Source organism: Geotrypetes seraphini, chromosome 3 (genome assembly GCF_902459505.1).
Source record: "Geotrypetes seraphini chromosome 3, aGeoSer1.1, whole genome shotgun sequence".
Classification (NCBI taxonomy): Eukaryota; Metazoa; Chordata; class Amphibia; order Gymnophiona; family Dermophiidae; genus Geotrypetes; species Geotrypetes seraphini.
Window position 1 is genome coordinate 151,845,473 of NC_047086.1, and position 19,749 is coordinate 151,865,221.

The 19,749-nt window shown below is 39.6% G+C and overlaps 1 protein-coding gene across 1 annotated transcript in view; it reads right to left on the minus strand.

Annotated features, from left to right (window-relative positions):
* Nucleotides 1-976: 976 nt before the first annotated feature.
* Nucleotides 977-19,749, minus strand: part of SLC35F1 (solute carrier family 35 member F1) — a 479,711-nt gene continuing 460,938 nt past the window's right edge. The window contains exon 8 of the mRNA XM_033939223.1: nucleotides 977-1,800. Within this exon, the coding sequence (XP_033795114.1) occupies nucleotides 1,576-1,800 (225 nt within the window). The 3' untranslated portion in view covers nucleotides 977-1,575. The remainder of the gene's footprint in view (nucleotides 1,801-19,749) is intronic.

Below are 19,749 nucleotides of genomic sequence, written 5' to 3' on the forward strand. Positions count from 1 at the left end.
AACACAAAAATATTCAAAATCATTAAAATAGTATATAATTGCAACATTTTTCAGAAGGATCTCGTAAGACTAGTAGACTGGGCATCTAAATGGCAGACGAAGGTTTATCTCAGCAAGTGCAAAGTGTTGCACATAGAGGCAAAGAATTCCAACGACGGGTTCAAAATGCTGTGTTCTGAGTTCATCACCCAAAAAAAGACGTTGTAGTCATTGCAGATTGCATGTTAAATTTTCATCCCAGCATCAGTATAAGGATTATTCAAAATGGATGGAAAGCAAAATTAAAAATATCACTATGCCTCTGTATATAATCACATATTTAATATTGAATACAGTTCTGGTTATCCCATCTCAAAAGGGTTAAATTGGAACTAGAAAAGGTTTATAGCAGTGTTTTCCAAATCAGCCTTGGAGTACCCCCTTGAAAGTCAGGTTTTCAAGGAGATCCACAATAAATATTCATGAAAGACATTTGCATATAATGGAAGAAAGACTAAAAAGGTTAGGGCTCTTCAGCTTGGAAAAGAGAGGGCTGAGGGGAGATATGATTGAAGTCTATCAAATCCTGAGTGGAGTAGAATGGGTAGAAGTGGATCAATTTTTTACTCCGTCAAAAATTACAAAGACTAGAGGACACTTGATGAAGTTACAGGGAAATACTTTTAAAACCAATAGGAAGAAATTTTTTTTCACTCAGAGAATAGTTTCATGGCTCCACATCATTCTCTTCTTCACCATCTGAGGGCTTTTCAGCGACCCCTCATAAAAGAAGGAAATGGATTTGGTGGTAGAATATAAAAAATTAAATTATTTCTCTATACATGATGAGGGGTTAAAGAAGTCACTATGCTGTAAAACCTTCAGAAAACCAAGGGTACATGCAATAAAATTAATGAAGAAAGCTAATAGGATCATAATTGTTACTTATAAGAAAAAACAAAATAGCTTACTATATATCAATTATGCCTACAATAGAGAACTGATAACTACAACTTTTATCCTTCCACTCCCCATTCTGCTTTACAGTAAGGAATGCTTTTGAGGCGGTGATCAATTACTACAGTTGAATGTGTCATTTTCAGAACAAGATGATGACCAAAAGAGGTAATTTTGGAAGACAAGTGTAGAAAAGACAAGATATCTGTGAGCAAAGAAATTGTTCTGTGTGATCAAATAAATCAGTGGGACCGTCCAGGAGGACGTACTTTGAACATAAAACAAACATGCATAATGTACTGGAAAAATATTGCATGGTAAATGCAAAATTAAGCTTTGGAGGTAATTTCAGCTTCTTTTGAATATATCATTGCATCTACTTTGAGAGCGTTTCATACGGGGTGCAACTTACTAAACACGCCAACACATTTCCAAGATGTAAGATGGAGGACTGACAGCTTTCTGACATCTCTTTCCAAGGGCTTCAAGGCTTGTGTGCACCCAGCTTCGTATATTTTGTTCCCTTCCATTTGCTAGAGTACTTGATAAATACCTTTCCTTGTGTACAGTACAGTACAATACAGAGATAACAGACACACAAACACCACTGCATCCTCAGTAGATGGAAGATGACTCCATTTAGGCAACTCGGACATGAGGCTCCTCTTCTGTCTCCTGGCCAAGGCTGGTGTATGTTACTGAGGGTTCCAGCTGTCCTGAGGCTGGCAAGTCTGCAATAGGTCCTGATGGATTGCGAAACTGCTTGTATACACGAGGATCCTGGGCGACGTACGTAGAAGTGGAGAAATAGAGGACTAGTCCAACAAGGATAGTGAAGAATGACAGCAGATAAAGACCTGAAAACTAAGCACATCCAAAATAAAAATTATTAAGCTCACCAGACTTAGATGATTATTTTTTGATCACACGAATCAGTACATTTAAGCATACAGAATTTGTTTTACGCCCGCTGTGGTGCATGAAAATTTTTATAACTCCCATTTTTTAACACTTCCATCAATTCTTTGGTCATTAATTAGCTGGTTATGTGCTAAGGGATGAAGATAAAGTCAAAATTCCAGGTCCTGTCATAGTTTATTTGTAAAAAAGCGCATTTGGCCATTTCAGAGCAAAAACTAGTCTCCTTTCAGCCCCATAAAAACAAAGACTTTTGGATCAATGTTCTGCCACAATGGTGAGCATTTTTTTTTTTAATGTTAGCCACAGTAGTATAAAAATATCCAGATATTTAGCATGACTATGTGGATTATGGTCAACACTGAATATTCAGATAAAGCAGTCCAATAAATATTCAAATAATACAGTCAGCGCTGAAACTTACCTGAATAGTGGCAATATTTGGTCCCTTATCTAGAAAACTTATCTGGAAACTTTGTAGCCTTTTCTGTCCTAAGTTATCTGGATGCATTATCTAGATATCCCCCCTCATTCGATAAAAGGATGCCTAGAGTTAGATGCCAGTTGTGCATGTATGTTACAGAACAAAAAGCATGTATGTACATATTCCCCTGGATTCTATAAAGAGTGCTCAAATTTGCTTGCCCAAATTTACCCTGAGAAAGCCACACAACTAAGTTGGGTAACGAGCCAATTAACATCACTACGAGTGCTAATCTTCAATTATTGATGTCAATTGGCATCAGTTTAGATTTGCACACACATCTTGGTACATGCTATTCTATAAAACTGATTGTCCAGATCCCATAGTGTGCAACCCACAATGGGGCGTGGCCGTGGGAGGGGCATGGTGTTCTGAAAATTTATACTCAGTACTACAGAATATCATAGATGTGCACCCAAACTGGGCACCTGGTTTCAGCAGATATAAGTTCTGGTGCCCAAATCTGGAACTGGGAATTGGCATTATGTGCTAATCTATAAAGAGTGTTCAACCTGGAGGACCCTTTATAGAACAATGCTGGGGTCAATTTTTTCAAGCACCCAAATTTGGGTGCCATTTAGTAAATCTGATCCATAAAGTACACTTATGCATCTGGATGTGAGCTGTGTGCTCAGTGGTATTCTTTAAGATACACATACAGATGTTTTAAGGGGGGATTCAACAAAGAGCACTAAGGGCTCCTTTTATGAAGGTGCGCTAGTGTTTTTAGCACCTGCTCAAGAGGAGGTGGAAGCGGCTAGCGCGCGAGGCATTTTAGCATGCGCTATTTCGAATGTTAAGGCCCTAATGCGCCTTCGTAAAAGGAGCCCTAAGTGCATTAGCACACGTTAGCCACTAAAGACACCCATTATTTTCCTATAGGCATCTTTTGTGGTTAGCATGTGCTAATGTGATTGTACCCGCTAATGCGTTAGTGCATGCAAATGTGCTTAGCGCTCTTTGTTAAATTGACCCCTTGGTGCATCAATGTAAGGGTGCATTCACGAGGATGGGCATAAGTAGGGCCATAGTTTATGTATATAACTTAGAAAATACTAAGACCTCCTTTAACAAAACTGCGACATCAGTTTCTAGTGTGGGGAGCAGTGCTGAATGGCCCGCACTGCTCCCGATACTCATTGAGTTCCTATGAGCGTTGGGAGAAGCGCAGGCCATTCAGTGCGGCTCCCTGTGCTAGAATCTGCTATCGCAGTTTCGTAAAAGAGGGGGTAAGTTTCCCACTAAAGAGCCACATTTAGGCACTAACATTTTTGCCAGCCATACACTTGGGGCTCCTTTTACTAAGGTGTGCTAGCATTTTTAGCGCACGCACAAAATTACCGCATGCTACACCGTGTGGTACGCTTCTAGAATAATGCCAGCTCAATGTTGGCGTTAAGGTCTAGCATGAGCTATTCCGCACATTAAGGCCCTAAAGCACCTTAGTAAAAGGAGCCCTTGGTGTAAGTAGGCACACCTAAATGTAGGCATATTGTTGCTGATTTATACGAGAATTCTAGAACAGAAATCATGTACACAATGACCATTATTCTGTAGAATAGGCACACTATCCACTTACTTTTGGAGCCTCATTCTGGTGCCCACTTATAGAATTGCCCCCATAGTGGACTGGATATTACCACTATCTGGATTAATTCCCTGGCTCTGCCCCAGCACTCTTTGGATAGTGCCAAGGAGTAAGGACATTCAGAGGCACTATCCAAATATTGCCTCTGAATATATCAGTCAGTAGCTCTTCTTTGGACAGCAGACGCCCTAAATGGATAAGTTCTTTTGATTACTGGATCCTAGAGCAATGGAGCACTTTTTTGTTGCAGGTGCCAAATAAATCAACCTTTGGCCCCACCCACTAGCTTTCTAGATACTGATGCTTTGTTGGACAAAATGCTGGTGGGGACATGGCCCCAGTGGCTCACCCATTCTGCTGCCTATAGCCCATTTCAGTTTACATTCATCAGTATCTGCAATGTCTTTATCTAATTAATTATGCCGTCAAGTATTCATTTGTGGTCTAAAATTCTGTGTTCCGATTTCACGCACATCTTAAAACTTTAAAGAAAGACAAAAGCTGGTTAGTTTATACTGTGCTACACAATGTAACATGCACTTCAGCACACAAGGCATGTCAGGTTTCAAATCATACTGAGAAAAAGCATATTTTAGTATTCAGCTTAACATTAGAAAGCAGATCACATTCTAAAATTAAGTGATCAATTCTTTGATATCTCTCTTGCTTTGTCAGAATTTGTTCTTTGGAAATCCGATTCCAAAAGCCTAGCATCTCTTGACACCCCTAAGGGCATCTCTCTGCTTTGAATAAGAAAGAGGAAGCGTGAATCAAACCTTTCTGGAAGATACTGCTTTCCTGTGCTATCCCGCTGTAGCTCTTTCTTCTTAAAGTATGAAGATTAATACAGTTAAAACAAAAAATCTGTCTGGCTATATTATCTGTTTTTACACTTTTGTAACCCTTGTTCTTCTAACTAAAAGACCTCTTGGGGCTTTCTTTCTAAGCGGGGCTGACACTGTTGTTTTCAGAAGCCTATGCAAACATAGCTTCAGAAGTAGGCAGTGGCTCAAGGTCATCTGATGCCTGAGGCAAGGGTTGAGGTGGTATACCCCCAAAGGAGTAGGAGCTGGGTTCATATTACCTAAAATTCATAAGAATGCTGAACGCCCTCCAGGGCGTCCTATTTGTGTCCTCAAGAAATTCTCTTTCAGAAAGGATTTGTAAATATATGGATGGTTGTCTACGGCCTCTGGTACCCCTTGCTACCTCCTACATTAGAGATACGACCCAATTTCTGAATATGTTGGATCACTGGCAAGGGATTTTGAAAGATACTTTGCTGGTAACACTGGATGTGCAATCTTTATATACCTCGATCCCATTAGATGAAGCCTATACAACAGTAGAGGCAGCTCTTGAAAATCGTAGGCGCCCCATGGCAGTACCTAAGGAATTTTTGATGCAGTTGGTTGATTAGTCCTTCACAACAATTCTTTCATTTTTGATGACAAATGGTTTCTTCAATTAAGAGGAGTCGCGATGGGTGCGTCGTTTGCCCCTTCAATAGCTAACATCTTTATGACGGCGTTTGAGACCAGATTTGTGTACACCAGCAGCAAATTTCAGGCTGTACGTCGCTGGGTGAGGTACATAGATGACATTTTTGTCATTTGGTCTGGCAACCAGTAAGAACTATGTGAGTTTGTACAGGAATTGAACAGTTAACACCCTACTATTAGATTTGATTATACTATGGATAAACACTGTATAACATTTCCGGATGTAAAAGTGACCGTAGGCGAAGAAGGTTTTTTGCCCTCCATATTTGTAAAACCCACTGACCGTAATACTCTGTTGTCTTTTGAGAGTATGTATCCGAGTCATGTGAAGACAAGTATCCCTTTTTCTCAATTTATGTTACCGTCGGATATGTGACTCCACTGAAACATATAAAAATGCTTCTGTGAATTTGAAGAGTAAGCTGGAAGAGTGGGGCTTTCCAAAATCCGCTGTATATAAAGCATATATAAGAGCCTTATACAATGACCGTGATGCTTTACTACGTGAAAAGTGGAGGTGGAAAATACTGCTCAGTGTATCTTGAAATTCAGCAGCTCCTCTAACTTGCTGGCTGAAACAATACATAAACATCTGTCTTTGTTTGAAGTCCACCCGGTGCTTTTGCAAATTCAATGCCAGATGGTTTTTTTCAAGAAATAAGAATATCGCTGATATGGTCAGCAAATCTGACGTGTGGTCTCTTCACATAACTAATATTCAAGAAAGAGGGCATAAAAAATGTTTCGTTTGCGGGGTGATGAAAGAAAGCAAAGAGTTCTACTGGGCTAGAACTGGGTTCCGTTGGAAACTGAATAAGAGCACCTCATGTGAGTCAATGGGGTAATTTATATTGTGAGATGCCCCTGTGATAGGATCTATGTGGGGCAAACATCAAGAGTTTTTAAAACCCACTTGATAGAACATCGGTCATGCATTAAAAATAAAAAAGTGAAGCTCCAATGGTACAATACTGTATGAATGTAGGGCATGCTTTTGAAGACCTAAAATGTCTGGTTCTAGAACATCTATCTATGGGTATGAGAGGGGGGATCTGAAGAAAAAGTTGAGACAAAGGGAGCAATTCTGGATATATACTATGCTGTGTATGGTATGTGTGTATTAAGTCCTTTTCTCCTGAAGAAACGGAATGGAGTGAAACAAGGCTCTTATGGAGGAAGGGACTTGTTTTGAATATTTTGGCTTCTTGCCAGAAGTACAGATGGAAGCTGCACATGAGCCTGGGGACTGAGGGTTTTGTTTAAGAAGATGTGTTCCCTCGGTGGTTTGAAGCCTTCTAGGGATTTGTGAACTTTGAATTTGTTTGTTTAAAGAGAGACGCTGGAGATTTGCTGTGTGAAAACTTTGTTTCTATTGAGGTCCCGGGACTGAGCAGCTAAGTACTTGGATTGTCTGTGTGTTTGTTTTGTTAAATGTTTGTTCTTTGTATTACCACACCCTTAGACACTGGGAGTTTACTGCTTTTGGTTTGATTTTGTCTCTAAAGCTAGCAAAACCTTGGGGTGGAATTTTTTTCCTGGGTAAGTGCTGGCTGTAAGAGGAGCCGATGATTATAGCTGGGCCTGTAGCTCTGAGGCTCGTTTTGGATAAAAGGATTGTTTAACTTGGGTGAAGTCTACTCTCCAGAGTGTCTAAGTTATTTTGTCAGAGTAGGTTTTTGAAGAAATATTTTCTTACATTACTCCTGAGCCTATCACCTCTTAACATCACCCTATTCCCTTTTCTTCAGGAGTTTTCCTTCATTTGAAAAGACTCACTTCAGAGTTATTTTCGAAGAATTCTAATGTAAATGAGTTGATTTTTTCAACAGTTTCTTCATCCAAGAGTAAGGCGTTGTTTAGTCGCCAAGAAGGAGATTCATTACGTGGAGCCGAAATAGAAATATATAAAGAAATGGCAGCATGGTCCGTAAGGGAGATTGGATGTATACTAGTATTAGTAAGGTCATGAATGAGAGAGGAGGATATAAGAAAGAAATCAATTCTCGAGTATGTATTATGTGGTGGTGAAAAATGTGAATATTCTAAACTAAACTAAACTAAACTAAACCTTAGGTTTGTATACCGCACCATCTCCGCGTGCGCAGAGCTCGGCACGGTTTACAGAGGTTGAAAGGAAAGGAACTACAAAGAAAGGATATAGGAGAGGGACTGAGGAGATAGAGGGGGACAGGATACTAGAGCACGGGAGGTGATTAGATTTTTGAAAAGAGCCAAGTTTTCAAGTGTTTGCGGAAGGATTGGAAGGAGCTAGAATTTCTGAGCGGGGATGAAAGGTTGTTCCAGAGTTCTGTGGTTCTAAAGGGGAGGGATGTTCCAAGTTTTCCTGCGCGGGATATACCTTTTATAGAAGGGAAAGATAGTTTCAGTTTTTGGGAGGATCTAGTCGAGAGCGGGTTTGAGGAATTCCAGAAGAGTGGGATAACGGGAGGGAGGACGCCATGTAGAATCTTGAAGGCTATGCAGGCACATTTATAGAGGACTCTGGAGTATACTGGGAGCCAATGAAGCTTGAAGAGGAGTGGGGAAACGTGGTCGAACTTGCCTTTTGCGAAAATAAGCTTGGCTGCGGCGTTCTGAATTAGCTGAAGTCTATGGAGGTTTTTCTTAGTTAGGCTTATATAGATGGAGTTGCAGTAGTCCAGTCTAGAGAGGATGGTGGATTGGACGAGAATGGCGAAATGAGAATGATGAAAGCAGGATCTTACTTTCCTCAACATATGGAGGCTAAAGAAGCATTTTTTTACCAGGGAGTTGAGGTGATCGTTGAAGGAGAGAGAGGAATCTAAGATGATGCCTAGGACTTTGCTTGAAAACTCAAGCTGAAGAGTGGGGCCGGAAGGTAGAGGGATGGAGGTGGGTAAATGGTCTGAGATTGGGCCGAGCCAAAGTAGTTTGGTTTTGGACTCATTCAGTTTCATTTGTACAGATTGGGCCCAGGATTGGAGGTTCGTAATACATGTGGAGATGTTCTCAGCGAGGTTCGAGAGGTTCGAGTCGGTTTCGAGGAGGATGAGGATGTCATCAGCGTAGGAGTAGAGAGTTTCTAGGGGGGATAAATGAAGGAGTTTCAGAGAGGACATGTAGATGTTGAAAAGGATAGGGGAGAGGGGTGAGCCTTGCGGGACTCCACATTTTGGCTTCACCTTTCGGGTGAAGTAGTCGCCAAGGATCTACAAGGGAGAAAGCATCTTTTAGGGCCTGTAGAGCTGTGAAAGACTTGGTCTTGGATGGTTTACAGGAAGAAGATCTATCAATATACAAGTCTTGGATTTGGTTAAAATCTCCACCCAATATCAGAGAACAAGAACTGAATTCAATTAGCGCTAGTTGAATGTCTCTAAAAAAATCCGGGTGATCTTTAACCGGGCCATAAATATTGAGAAGAACAAAGTCTATTGAGTGCAACGCAGCATGTACCAGACACCATCTTCCCTCCGTGTCTGTTTTAATTGAATGAATAATGGGAGAGAGTTTATCTTTAAGAAAAATTGAAACACCATTTTTCTTTTGATAAGTCGCAGGGGAGTATATATGAGCAGAGTATCCCTTTAGTTGAAATTTCGTGGCGGCAGCAGATGGGAGGTGGGTTTCTTGTAATAAAATTACGTCTGGATGTTTATTGGACACATAATTGGATATCTTTTTTCTTTTAATGGGATGATTCAGGCCATTCACATTAAAGGAAAAAACATGTAGGTCAGCCATAATATATGATTTGCGTTGGAGAGATATGCAGTATATCACATTTGTCGAGAGAAGATAACTGATATATTAGTAAGATAAGGTAGACACTCCTGTCTAATAAGATCTAAAGATCCTGAAGTTTGTCCTTCCATAATCTGGGAAGCTTATAAAGCAACCCTTAGAGGTGAATTGATAAAAATTGCCTCTTGGAAAAAAAAACAGTCCATGAAAAAAGAAAAAGAATTAGAAAACGCTATTAAAACATTAGAAATACAACATATGTCTAATCACTTACATGACCCAACTATTCTCCAACATATCCAAAAACTTAAATATAATACTTTAGTTTCATGCACAGCCAGACGAGATATCTTCATTTCCAATTCTGGTCACTATATGGGGGATAATCTTATGGGTCGTCCACTGGCCAGATACCTTAAAATTAAATCCAAAAGATTACATATCACATCTATCCAAAATTCATTAGGACAATTAGTCAAAACCAGATCTTCAATTTCTTCTCAATTTGAAAATTTTTATACTTCATTATATAAATCTGAAGTTGCGGCTCCTGAATCAGATATAGACTCTTTTCTTTCCTCCTTATCTCACCCGACCATATCGGAGCCTGTTAAATTGGAACTAGATTCTCCGATAACCATAACAGAAATAGAAACTGCTATATCTTCCCTACCGACTGGAAAAGCCCCAGGTCCGGATGGTTTTACTAACGAATTTTATAAACTATTTCGAAACATCTTAGCTGCTCATCTCCTTACATACTATGATTTCCTCCACTCCTCTCCAGATAAACAATTTAATTTCACAGAAGCCACCATCGTTGTAATCCCTAAACCTGACAGAGACGCTACCTTGGTCAAAAACTTCCGTCCCATCTCTCTCCTTAACTTAGATTATAAAATAATGGCAAAGTTACTTGCATTAAGACTCACCAAAGTGATTCCACATCTTATACACAAAGACCAAACGGGATTTATTAAACAAAGATATATAGGAGATAACCTACGACTTTTTCACCACATCAATGCTCATGCTAAAACATTGACAGACCCAATAATAGGCCTAGCTATAGACGCTGAAAAAGCCTTTGATCGAGTGGAGTGGTCTTTTCTTTTCAGTGTCCTAAAATGGTATAACTTTGGATCATTTTTCATGAAATGGATAAAAACATTATATCATAGTCCTAATGCTCGTATTCTAATTAATAACTCTTTATCCAATAAATTTCCCCTTCACAGAGGCACTAGACAGGGCTGTCCTCTCTCACCACTATTGTTCAATTTAGTGTTGGAGCCTCTTCTCTCTGCTATTCGACAATGCCCGCTAATTAATGGTATTCCCTCCTCTGATCGAGACTTCAAACTAGCAGCATATGCTGATGATGTATTAATTTTTCTAAGGAACCCTCAATCTTCTCTCCCTCATCTTATACATATCATCAAACAATATTCTAACTTCTCAGGATATTCTGTAAATTGGGAGAAATCAGAAATCTTTCCTCTGAACAATAACATTCTTCAATCAGACTTGGCTAATTTTCCATTCACATGGTCAAATGAAGCTGTGAAATATTTAGGGATTTTAATACACAAAGATCCAGTCTTTGCTCAAGATCTTAATATATCCAAAATCAAAAATTTAGTTCTTAACACTACATCTAGGTGGTCTCCACTTTATTTGTCTTGGTGGGGTAGAATAGCATCCATCAAAATGACCCTAGCACCTCAAATTAATTACATCCTCTCAATGCTTCCTCTTTTATGCCAGAAATCATTTTTCCATTGGCTAAATAAGAAGCTATCTGAATTTATATGGAACAAGAAAAAACCTCGAATTGCTCTAGCCAAGCTGAAGGCCTCTAAAATTAATGGTGGTCTTAACTTTCCAGATTTCTACCACTACTATATTGCTTCATTAACTAAATATGGAGCTTACTGGGTCAATGACTCCTTCTCTCAAGACCCTCCTAATTGGTATGAAATGGAATGTTTTCTATGCAAACCTTTACACATCTCTTGCCTATTAACGATATCAATACCCAGACATTTGAGAAAATACTCTCTTTTGAATTCAATGTAGCATGCTCTCCATCATTTAGATAAAATAGCTGATATCTCAATTAGTGTTAGCCCACTCATGTCCCTTTGGAATAATCCCAATATCTAAAACCAAGGCAAATCCCTTTCATGGAAACGGTGGCAACGGACAGGTATATGGTTTGTTCATCAATTATATACTCTTAATAAACTAATCCCTTTTGATATACTTTGCTCCACATACCTACTAACATCCTCTGCTTATTCACAATGGATCATACTCAGTGAAATACTGTCTTCTGTACAGATACAATATGACTTCATATCTTCTAAAAATACTATTTACCATTGGTCTTTACGGTCTCTATCAAAAGGGAAAGCGATATCTTTTTTTTATAATATTCTAAGAGACCAATCCTTCACTTTCTCATATCATGCTATGAAACACTGGGATAATATAATAACCATTCCACTTTCTGACATTGACTGGGAACTCTTTTGGTCTTCAACAAACCGCCCACTTTTATCTTCTAGAGTTTCACAATCAATGCTCTTTGTAATGTGGAATGCAATATGGACCCCATTTCGTATGTGGAAAGCCAAATTAAAACAAGATTCTATCTGCTGGAACTGTTTGAAAGAGGAAGGAACTCTTGATCATATGTTCTTCCATTGTACTCTGGTCCGTTCTTTTTGGTCCAAAATCTGGAATACCATACAATCTATCACCAACTGCTCAGAAGAGATTTCTATGGACATTATAATCCTTCGATCTCAACACCCCTGTTTCGCGCAATCAAATTGTCCTCCTAAACTCATTGATACCATGTTTGTGACTGCTCTCATGCATATTCTGAAAAATTGGAAATTATCTTCGTTATTAGATTATACTTTTTGGTGGAACTCTCTATGTATGTACCACAGATTTGAATCATATGCATATGAAAATAAAATTTCACTCCGTAAATCCATGAATTGGAAAAACAAAAAATCACCCTGGTCATTTTTAGATTCATATGTACATTCTACTATGTAGACACTCCTGTCTTCTCCTCTCTTTAAAAATTTTTTTTTTTTTTCTTTCTCTTCTTTTTTCCTCTCTCTTTCAATTTTTACTTTGTCCTATTTCACTTTCTATTGTCATACATCACCACAAACAAATCCAATACTCTGAGCTTTTCTTAATAATATGGGCCTTTATAAATAACTGTATATTAATGCAAAATGTTATACTACTTTTATGTATTTGAATTGCTCCTTGTATTTTTTAAAATACTGAATAAAAAATTTATTGAACTAAAAAAAAAAAAATAAAAAAATGAAAAGACTCACTTCCTATATATTAACGGCACAGAGATATTTAAACATCTCTATCATATCTCCCCTCTCCCACCATTCCTCCAAAGTATACAGATTGAGATCTTTAAGTCTGTCTCCCATATGATTTATGACAAAGGCCACTAACCAATTCTGTAGCAGCCCTCTGGACCGATTCCATCCTATTTATATCTTTTTGCAGTCTCCAAAATTGCACACAGTATTCCAAACGGAGCATCACCAGAGACTTATACAATGCAATTATCACCTCTCTTTTTCTACTGGCCATTCCTCTCCTTTTGCACCCAAGCATCTTCCTGGTTTTGACCTATTTAGGCAGCTTATGCCTGCCATTGACCTCACTTAAACTGCCACATCTAAATTTTGGCATGCTAAAGTGGCTTTGTGCTTGTATTCTATAATGGGTTAGGTGTGCCTTAATGCCATTATAGAATTAGTGATAAGCTCACTTCTTTACTGTGCCTACATTTAGGTGCCACTTTTGAGAATTGTCCTTATGTACTTGGGGTGGGGGAGAGGGAGGGAAGTTCAGAGAAATGGCTAAAATAAACGTAACTGCTTCATGGCCTAATTGGGTGATTGTACAAATCTGTGTGATACAGTCATCCTCACAGGTTCGGAAGGTCACCTGCTGATAAAGTCTTTAGTCAAAATGCGATTATGCAAATCAATCACAAAGTGCCAGTGATTTTCTGTGTCTTCCCTGGTGAGTTACTTTACTGAATGGCTCATTGTGCTGGGTGAAAAGAGGAAATCTGATGAGGAAGTGAATAAGCGGTACACTGGTCTTATTGTTCTGTGAAGGGGTCTGGAGCCAGTGTTTCTGCCTGTTATCAGCATCACCACTGAGGGTCAAATTGCTCAGTATTCAAGGCAAGATGGAACAAAACTGACAATTCCATTCAAAGAAAGAAACTTATTCACGAGCTTTCACTGGAATTATACAGAAAAGAAACTGAGAAATCACAAAATGTGGTTTTGTATAATCTTTTAATGATATTATTTTGAAAAATGATAATTTTTTTAAGATTGTGTTTGTTCATTTTGAAAACTAGAAAAATCAAAGAGATACTATGCAGGAGTAAAGAAATGAACTAAAAATTAATGCAAAGCCTATGATTAAAGAGCATTTAACTTGCTTTATACTTTACAAAGGGCTGAAGCATATCACTTTAGCGACATAATTGCATGATGATTATGGTTATATCCACGTTTGAATTAATTTACAAATTTGCATTTTGAAATAAGGCTGTTCAAAATTGATATTCTTTCATTTAAAGTTACAAGACAAATATCAATCACAAATAGCTCCAATCTTTTATCTCCCTTATAACATAGAATAACTTTGTTTAAGTCATTTTAGGTGGGGATATAGACATTTAAGTCTACCTGTTTACAACTACAGAGATATTTTATAAAAGGCTGGGAAAGAATTGAGTCTTGTATAAAATATACAGAATGATGCTGAAGATATATATCATCTGGTATAAAGGCTTTTTATTTTAGAAACACAGGTTGAAAAAAGGAATGCACAAGGAGGGATTGGGGGAGGATATGCATTTCCTCTCCCTCCTCCCCACATTAGGCATCACACCTTTGCTGGTGGGGATGCCAAAGACCTGCCAGTCAAAGAGATCCAGTCCCAAAGCTGCCTCCTTCCTCCATGTGCTGCCTCAAGACCGAGAAAATCAGTGAAGTAGGTGCCTCTAGCTGCTAATGGGAACAGGGCTTTTACCCATTGAGCCACAGCAGCTTCCACTAATGTCTTTCTTCTCCACATATGATATGATAGCTTAGGGATCTGCTAAACTATGATCTTCTCAGGTATTTTCACCTTCACATGGCTAGGATCACTAAGCTCTCATGGTAGGAACCCACATAACTGAAAGGAAGCAACTGTGGCTTAATGGGTAAAAGCCCTGTGTTCATGTTCCAGAGATCATGGGTTTAAATCACAGCTCCTACCCCCTCACTGTGCTGGATCAGGAACATGCGGCTGGTCCGTTGAACCTTTTAAAGGTTCAGAAAAGGGGAGGGGCTTACCACTGAAGAGAGTATGGGTATGTCCAGATCACCTCTTTTGTAATCTGCCTAGAACCACAAGGTATTGGCAGAATAAAAGACACTAAGACACTAAGTCAAGCTGATGCCGTACTCATCATTTCTTTCTCCTCCAGATCATATACCTTTGATTAAACATGTATCTTGTAATACTCCTGGAAATGTCCGGATTACATTTTATGTAATCTGCCTAGAACTGCAAGGTAATGGTGGAATAAAAACCACTAATGTAATGCTCCTAGATTCAGAGTCTGTATCCTTTCTACCACAAAAGGATACAGGATGGAATTGGTGTGCACTAAATGCTATTGTACCCATTTTATATCAACAGGCTTCTTAGCCTTCAGTGCCCAATAAGCTTTACTAAACGGACCCCACAGTTTCTTTATTTTATTTTTTTTTTTAATCTTTATTGATTTTCCAAACCAACAACACTGCAACAAACAATTAGATGTACATATAATAAATCCAGATAAAACACCTTCATCTTTCATCAACCATGAGCAATCACTTTTACCCCCTCCCACCCACCCAAATGACTAAATAAGAAAACATAAATATATATATATATATATATATTTCTTCAATAACATCTATAAAAGTCAAAGATATCTCCAGCCCTCCCACCTAACCCTTGGATGTGTAAGTTATACCCAGTCAATTATTGTTGATAAAGTTAGTCAATGGACCCCATGTTAGCTGAAATAACTTAGTAATACCCCTTTGATCAGTAATCATTTTTTACAACCTATAACAAAGGCATAATGAGTGCCACCAAAAACTAAAATTCAAGCGATCAAAGTTTTTCCAATTTTTTGTGATCATTTGGATGGCTATCCCAGTCATAATTCCTAACAATCTATTTTTATGTCTATCTATTGGTGGCTTAGGGGATAATAGTGTCCCACAGATTACTGTTACATAAGATAACAGAATCATAGTCTCACAAATCAAATTAATGTGTCCCCATATTGACTTCCAAAAATTGAGTATCAAAGGACAATAGAACAGCAGATGATCCAGCGTCCCTATATCAAGATGACAGTGCCAACATCTATTAGATTTTGAACTATCTAGCTTTTGAAATCTTACCGGGGTCCAAAAATTCCTATGTAACTAAAACAATCCAAGTTTGTCTCATAGATGCTGATGCCATACATCTCATCCTCCAAGTCCAAATCCGTGGCCACTGAGACATAGAAATCTTCTGCTTTATCTCAATGCTCCAAATGTCTTTAAGACTAGTTTTTGGTTTCTTATTCATATATCCAGATATTGATTTATACCACTGGGTGGCCTGATGTCCTAGGAAATCCGTCTGGAAGCATAGAACCCGCAAACTATACTGATTTTTTAGATTTCGCCAGTCAGGGAACCCCTTCTGAATGGCTTGCTTCAACTGCAACCACTTATATACTTGAGACTTTTTGATACAAAATGTTTGTTGCAGTTGTGAAAAATCAAGCATTTTCCCATTTGATACAACATCATCTAGTGTGCGTATACCTGCCTGCATCCAGTCTTTCCAGAAGAGCCTAGACTCGCCAATTTGAAGCTTGGAGTTTAGCCATAAGGATTGATAAGTGGATTTCTCTACTGGAATATCTGTTAAGTTGTTAATAAATTTCAAGGTTTTCCAGGTGTCCAATAAAATACTGTTGTCCTTAACATAACTGGGTAACTTGATACTCAACACATGAAACAACCGTAATGGGGACATAAGTTGCCACTCTAGGTATAGCGAATCAGGGAGATGTTACATGAGCTCAGGAAGGATCCAATACATACCCTGATGTAGTATATAGGCCTGATGGTACCTATACAAATTTGAGAAATGTACTCCACCCACCACAATTGTTTTTTGTAAAGATACTAAAGCAATTCGAGCAGTTTTACCCAGCCAAATAAATTTAGGAAGAATACTATTTAATCTCTTATAAAAGGACCCCTGAAAATAAACTGGCAACATATCCATTTGGTAGCAAACTACCGGCAAAATCATCATCTTAACTATTTGGACTCTCCCCCACCAAGAAAGATGTAATGGGTTCCATTGCTCACACATTTCTGAGACCTTTTGCAATAAGGATTTTTCATTTACTCTCATTGTGTCTTTCAGCGTTTTTTGAATCCAAATACCTAAATATTTTATACCCTCATTTTTCCAAAGAAAAGGGAATGAATCATAAAGCCCTTTTGCGCAATGTACGTTTAAAGAAAGAACCTGAGATTTACTCCAATTTATTTTATATCCAGAAAATTTCCCAAATCTGTCAATCAAATCTAGTAAATGTGGAATGGTAGATTCAGGATTCCTCAAATGAAGCAAAATATCATCTGCATAAGCAGAGACCTTATATTCCCGACCTGCATAAGGAATACCCTGTAACTCCTTTGCCTGTTGAATAGCCAATAGCAAGGGTTCCAGAACAATATCAAACAGCAAGAGAGATAATGGACACCCTTGTCTAACTCCCCTCTCCAGACAAAAATATTCAGAGAAAGTATTATTAATGTACAATCTGGCAGAAGAGGAACTATACAAGGTTTGAGTCGGGCAGACTGCAGAGGGTCGGAGTAAAGGGTCAATATTCTGACTGGCGGGGAGTCACGAGCAGTGTACCACAGGGGTCGGTGCTGGGGCCATTACTCTTTAACATATTTATCAATGACCTGGAAAAGGAGGCAAAGTGCGAGGTTATAAAATTTGCAGACGATACCAAACTGTGCGGCAGAGTTAGGACCAGGGAGGAGTGTGAGGACCTACAAAGAGACCTGGACAAGTTAGAAGACTGGGCAAACAAATGGCAAATGCGCTTTAACGTGGACAAATGCAAGGTCATGCATATAGGGAAAAAGAACCCGTTGTTCAACTACAAATTGGGGGGGGGTATTGTTGGGAGACAGCAGACTTGAGAGAGACTTGGGTGTGCTGGTGGATGCATCACTGAAGCCATCTGCACAGTGCGCAGCAGCCTCGAAAAAAGCCAACAGGATGCTGGGCATCATAAAGAGGGGCATAACAACCAGAACACGGGAAGTCATCATGCCATTGTATCGAGCGATGGTGCGTCCACATCTGGAATACTGCGTTCAGTATTGGTCGCCGCACCTCAAGAAGGACATGGCGGTACTTGAGAGAGTCCAGAGGAGAGCAACGAAAATGGTAAAAGGGCTGGAACACTGCCCATACGCCGAGAGGTTGGATAGGCTGGGGCTCTTCTCTCTGGAAAAGAGGAGGCTCAGGGGAGATATGATAGAGACCTTCAAGATCATGAGGGGCATAGAGAGGGTGGATAGGGACAGATTCTTCAGACTGAAGGGGACAACAGGTACGAGGGGGCATTCGGAGAAACTGAAGGGAGATAGATTCAAAACAAACGCAAGGAAGTTTTTTTTCACCCAAAGGGTCGTGGACACTTGGAATGCGCTACCAGAGGAAGTGATCAGGCAGAGTACGGTACAGGGATTCAAACAAGGATTGGACGGATTCCTGAAGGATAAAGGGATCATGGGATACTGAGGGAGGAGCTGGGATGTAACACAAGTATAGAAAGCTAATCAGGTAATGAGTATAGAAACCAAACCAGGTCATGCATGTGCAAGACCGGAGGGTTAGGACTTCGATAGGAAGACAGGACTTAAATGAGAAACCAAGGTGGCAAGGGAGCCCCTTCTGGTGATACAGACAGGTTGTGACCTGATTGGGCCGCCGCGGGAGCGGACTGCTGGGCAGGATGGACCTGTGGTCTGACCCGGCAGAGGCACTGCTTATGTTCTTATGTTCTTATGAGTCATTTGTATAAATCCGGAACCAATACCAAACCAATCCATTGCTTGATACATAAAGGTCCATTCTACACAATCAAAGGCCTTCTCTGCATCTAAAGATACAAGAGAAGGCTGGATCTTCCATGGCTTTTGTTAAATATAATATATGAAGAGCCAGTCTAGTGTTGTTTGAAGAATGTCTTTGAGCAATGAACCCCGTTTGGTGCATACCAATCATATAAGGGAGGGCCTTGGCTAAGCGTAAAGCCAATAACTTAGCCAGGAGTTTACCATCTACATCAGGGGTGTCAAAGTCCCTCCTCGAGGGCTGCAATCCAGTCGGGTTTTCAGGATTTCCCCAATGAATATGCATGAGATCTATTTGCATGCATTGCTTTCATTGTATGCTAATAGATCTCATGCATATTCATTGGGGAAATCCTGAAAACCTGACTGGATTGCGGCCCTCGAGGAAGGACTTTGACACCCCTGATCTACATCAATCAAAGAAATAGGCCTGTAATTTGAAATCAACATGGGATCTTTATTTGGCTTTGGTAAAACAATCGTTAGAGATTCTGCCATAGTACCTGAAATGCAACCTTTAGTTAGTTGAGCCTGATATAAATTAAAAGATGAGTTAATAGGATATTTTGGAATGATTTGTAAAACTCTACAGTGAAACCATCACCACCTGGAGCGGATCCAACTCCAAGGCACTTCAATGCTGTTTGAAACTCTTTCAATGATATAGGCGCCTCAAGATTTCCTTTTATATGCACAGGAATTTTTGGTCCAACCTTTTGGCTTCCCTGGGCCTCATTGGTTGAAAATTTTTTTTCTGGGGCTGCACAAACACTAACATTAGACAATGAGGAAAAAAAAAGGTTGAGCAGGTCCCAAATCTGCAATCACTAATATAGAAGATGTATGTACCTAATAATAAACCTTCATTAAAGGGACACTGTGGAGAGGAACCCCAAAAAGCAGTAATACCCTGACTGAGTGAACCTCCACGTACACTGCTGACAGTGGGAGCAGCCACAAGCTTCCGCATCCCCACTCTGATGAGCAAGGATACGCGCTCCTGGTTCTCCCATTCACTTCTATTACAGCTACAGTGAGCCTCTTCAGAGGTGAGCCTCATCAGAGCGGGGATGCTGGAACAGCTGTCAGCAGCGCACGTGGAGGATCGTTTAATCAGGGTAAATATTACTGATTTTTTGGGCCTCCCACTTTGAGCTTAGATTCCCTCAAAATGAATATCTCCCCTGCTGTAGCTAGTAGGGATCCCCAAACCTCACCAACTGACAGCCACCTCCTCCCCGTCCAACTTCCCAAGTTCTGCAGCTGGTAGCAATATTGCAGAGTTGTTGCCTTCCCTCCCTC